The sequence below is a fragment of the Malurus melanocephalus genome, unplaced genomic scaffold (genome assembly GCF_030028575.1).
Source record: "Malurus melanocephalus ecotype Western Australia unplaced genomic scaffold, MMel_1.1 scaffold_2187, whole genome shotgun sequence".
In the NCBI taxonomy this organism is placed as follows: Eukaryota; Metazoa; Chordata; class Aves; order Passeriformes; family Maluridae; genus Malurus; species Malurus melanocephalus.
In genome coordinates, this window is record NW_026625419.1 from 5,971 (window position 1) to 9,701 (window position 3,731).

At 57.6% G+C, this 3,731-nt stretch overlaps 1 protein-coding gene across 1 annotated transcript in view; it reads right to left on the minus strand.

Annotated features, from left to right (window-relative positions):
• The window catches only part of LOC130587643 (poly(U)-binding-splicing factor PUF60), a gene marked incomplete at its 3' end in the record, with an annotated part of 13,859 nt that overhangs the window by 5,964 nt on the left and 4,164 nt on the right, over positions 1–3,731 (minus strand). The window contains exons 2-3 of the mRNA XM_057388620.1: positions 2,282–2,371; positions 1,369–1,419 (exon numbers count right to left, since the gene is read on the minus strand). Coding sequence (XP_057244603.1) covers positions 1,369–1,419; positions 2,282–2,371 — 141 coding nt within the window. The remainder of the gene's footprint in view (positions 1–1,368; positions 1,420–2,281; positions 2,372–3,731) is intronic.

Here is a 3,731-nt window from a genome sequence, read left to right on the forward strand (position 1 = left end):
TTTACCCAAGGCAGATGCACAACCCTTACCATGAGCATCAGCCACGATATAACACCACCAGGAGATGCTGAAGCCATGTGGGAATCTCCTGCTGTGACATGAGCCCATGGGAAGCTGTAATTTGGTGACATGTGCAGGGAGTTCTGAGCCCATGGGAAACTGTAATTTGGGGTTCAGAACCTTGACAGGGAGCTCAGGCTGTGCTGCCTCCACAGAGAAACTGGGGAACCCGAAAAGTGCCACTTTGTGCATTCCCAGTGGGATCTGGGATGAAGCTCATGGGATATCCTGACTGCTCTAACCACACCAGGCTCCTGCTCCATGTCTGCCTGTGAATGCCACGACAGGAATGGCTGAGGAAAAGGGATCCCAGCACCCTGAGGGCCATTAAAACCTGGTGCTGTGCCACCTCAGCTGTGCCCAGAATGAGCAAGAGACCATCTAGGCCTAATTGCTGCAGCTCCAGGGATGGATGGGGGGAGTTCCTGGCTCCAACACCAGCTCTGCCAAATCCCACACCAAATGGCTGCTCTGTTCCATTCCAAACTTACCCTAGAACATCCATTCTGATGTTCTGATGGCTCCCCACTCACACACCACCCACTGCCAGAGGGAGAGGGAGGATTTCACTTCTGTACCCTTTTTCTTCAAGTTCAAACCTGCGGCTGTGTTTTACACCAGGCACAAACCTCACACTCCAGCAAGATGGAAAAGCTGTTTACAAATGTGCAAATGAATTTACAGTGAACCTTTGGGTGCAGAGAGGAGTCATAGGATGCTTTGTCCAGCATGTCTAGGAAAGAGGAGGGGATTGATTATGCCAAGCCATTCAGCTCTTTGTGGCCTCTGATGAGAACAAAGGTTCTGTGCTCAGTCCTGCCGTTCTGGAAGGTGCCATATTCCCCTGGTCTGGACCAGCACAGTAAAGCCTGAGCCTAGGCTACAGCACGTTCTGGCAAGCTCCGGCACCCCGGCCCTCCCCAGCACCGGCCGCCTCTGGGTGCTGGCAGGTCGTTCCACAAGAAATCGCCCCTTGGTGAGTTACCTTGGCCGTTAGTTTTAGGTCGGGACCTCAGAACTGTAGCATCCCTAGAAATGCAGCTCCCACAATTTCACGGGTGTGTTCAGAACTGGTGGAAATCTAAAGCTGTCTTTGCCCCCGAGTGGCAGTGTCCCCGCAGACTGCACAGCCTGGGGTCTTCTCGGGGCAGTGACACCTCTGCTCTGCTCCTGGGCGTGTCCAGTACACGTGGGGATGTGGGAGGGCTGTGCTGGGCGCCGACAAGAGCATTGGCACCACTACGAACGTCCCCACGCTAGGCCCTGACTAAGACAAGTGCCCCAGAAGAAGTGAATATGTCTATTGACCGATTGTAAAGGTGAGAGAGGATCTCCAAAGCCCATTGTCACTGCTGCCATCTGAAAGACAGTAAAGACAGAGTTCAGTCTGTTGGAGCTGAGCATACTATGGCTGTTTGTACAAACTCAAGCAGAGCGGCGGCACAGGGACCTGTCCTTTCCTCGGCCCTCACTGCCTCTCCCCAGGACTGTCCGGCGCCGGGACCCCGCCGAGTCCGGTCCCACCAGGCCAGGGTGGGCTGTGCTGCTGCCACTGCCRCTGCCACTGCCTTGGGAAGCAGCCTGGGATCCCAGGGGGGACTCAAGGCAATAGGAACCTCTGCAACCACTGTCGTTGATTCACCCCCAGCATTTTAAAAGGAGCCCCTCAACTAGAGCAGACCCTCAGAACCAGGCACAGCCCCAAACGGCAGGAGAGCACATCCATAGGGATTCCTCAGGCAAAGCCCTTGGTTTGGGCTTCCTGACTTGGAGACATGTTCCAGAAACCTCTGAAGGGGGGGTTAAGGGTTCTCCTGGCACAAGCAGGAAGAGCCAACAGAACTTGTCCAAAATTGAGAGCACCCGGGTGCAGGGGAAGGAAATGGGGCAGAATGCGACACAGGGGAACGGGGACCCTCCCTTAGGCAGAGGAGATGGTGACAGGACACCATTTCCAGGTTCCCTTCTGCCTTCACCACCTTCAACAGCTCGGAAAAGCAAAACCCACGGCAAAGTCTTTGGCTTCTTGGATCTCAAGAAGGACAGGAATTCTCAACCGTTTCCTCTTGGAATGACAGAGATTTGCGGGCAATTTGTGAGCTGGGTCGGGGTGCCTGGGTCAGCTGCAGGCTCAGGGCTGTGCTCTGGTTCCAAGGGCCCTGAGAACTCCACCGTGTCGGGGGGAGCACGAGCAGAGGGAGCAGCTCRGGGGGATCCTCACCTGGAGGTTGGTGAGCTGCTGCTGCTGGTGGGCGATGGTTTGCTTCACCAGCACGCTCTTGATGCTCTGCTCCATCGCGTATTTCTTGGCCTGGAAGGCAAACAGGGGCTGTAGGGGCAGGACAACACAGCAGGGCAGGGAACGGCACCTGGTTCCACACCACAGCATCCAGAACCTTCCATCTCCAGCCCTAAATCACCACAGCACTGCCCACAGCCCCCCAGCACCTCGGGGCCCTGGGGCACAGCAGAACGCTGTGAGGAGCAGCACACAGAAGCAGCACATGCACCAGGAGCTCAGCATTCCCCTCTTCCACCCCCACACCCCACCACAGCCCCTTACCTGCAGGGCAGGGCACGGCTCCTTCAGTCCTCACAGAGGGTCTGCAGAGAGGAGGGAAGGGCCTCCACCTCCCCAGGGCCAGCCCTGGGCTGGGCTCTCCCCTCTCAGCACAGCCAGTGTGATCTGGGTGTGTTCCCAAAACATCCCAGACCTTTCCTGGGCTGGGCTCTGCCCTCTCAGCACAGCCAGTGTGATCTGGGTCTGTTCCCAAAACACCCCAGACCTTCCCTGGCTCTGCTCCCAAAACACCCCATCCTTCCCTGGGCTGGGCTCTCCCCTCTCAGCACAGCCAGTGTGATCTGGGTGTGTTCCCAAAACACCCCAGACCTTCCCTGGGCTGGGCTCTGCCCTCTCAGCACAGCCAGTGTGCTCTGGGTGTGTTCCCAAAACACCCAGCCTGCTCTGGGTCTGTTCCCAAAACACCCCATCCTTCCCTGGGTCTGTTCCCAAAACACCCCATCCTGCTCTGGGTCTGCTCCCAAAACACCCCAGACCTTCCCTGGGCTGGGCTCTGCCCTCTCAGCAAAGCCAGTGTGATCTGGGTCTGTTCCCAAAACACCCCATGCTGCCCTGGCTCTGCTCCCAAAACACCCCATCCTTCCCTGGCTCTGCTCCCAAAACACCCCATCCTGCCCTGGCTCTGCTCCCAAAACACCCCATCCTTCCCTGGGCTGGGCTCTGCCCTCTCAGCACAGCCAGTGTGCTCTGGGTCTGTTCCCAAAACATCCCAGTCCTTCCCTGGCTCTGCTCCCAAAACACCCCATCCTTCCCTGGGCTGGGCTCTGCCCTCTCAGCACAGCCAGTGTACTCTGGGTCTGTTCCCAGCATACCCCAGACCTTCCCTAGGTCTGCTCCCAAAACACCCCAGATCTTCCATGGGCTGCGCTCTGCCCGCTCAGCACAGCCAGTGTGATCTGGGTGTGTTCCCAAAACACCCCATCCTTCCCTGGGTCTGTTCCCAAAGCACCCCATTCTTCCCTGGGCTGGGCTCTCCCCTCTCAGCACAGCCAGCCTGCTCTGGGTCTGCTCCCAGAATACCCCAGTCCTTCCCTGGGCTGGGCTCTGCCCTCTCAGCAAAGCCAGTGTGCTCTGGGTCTGCTCCCAGAAT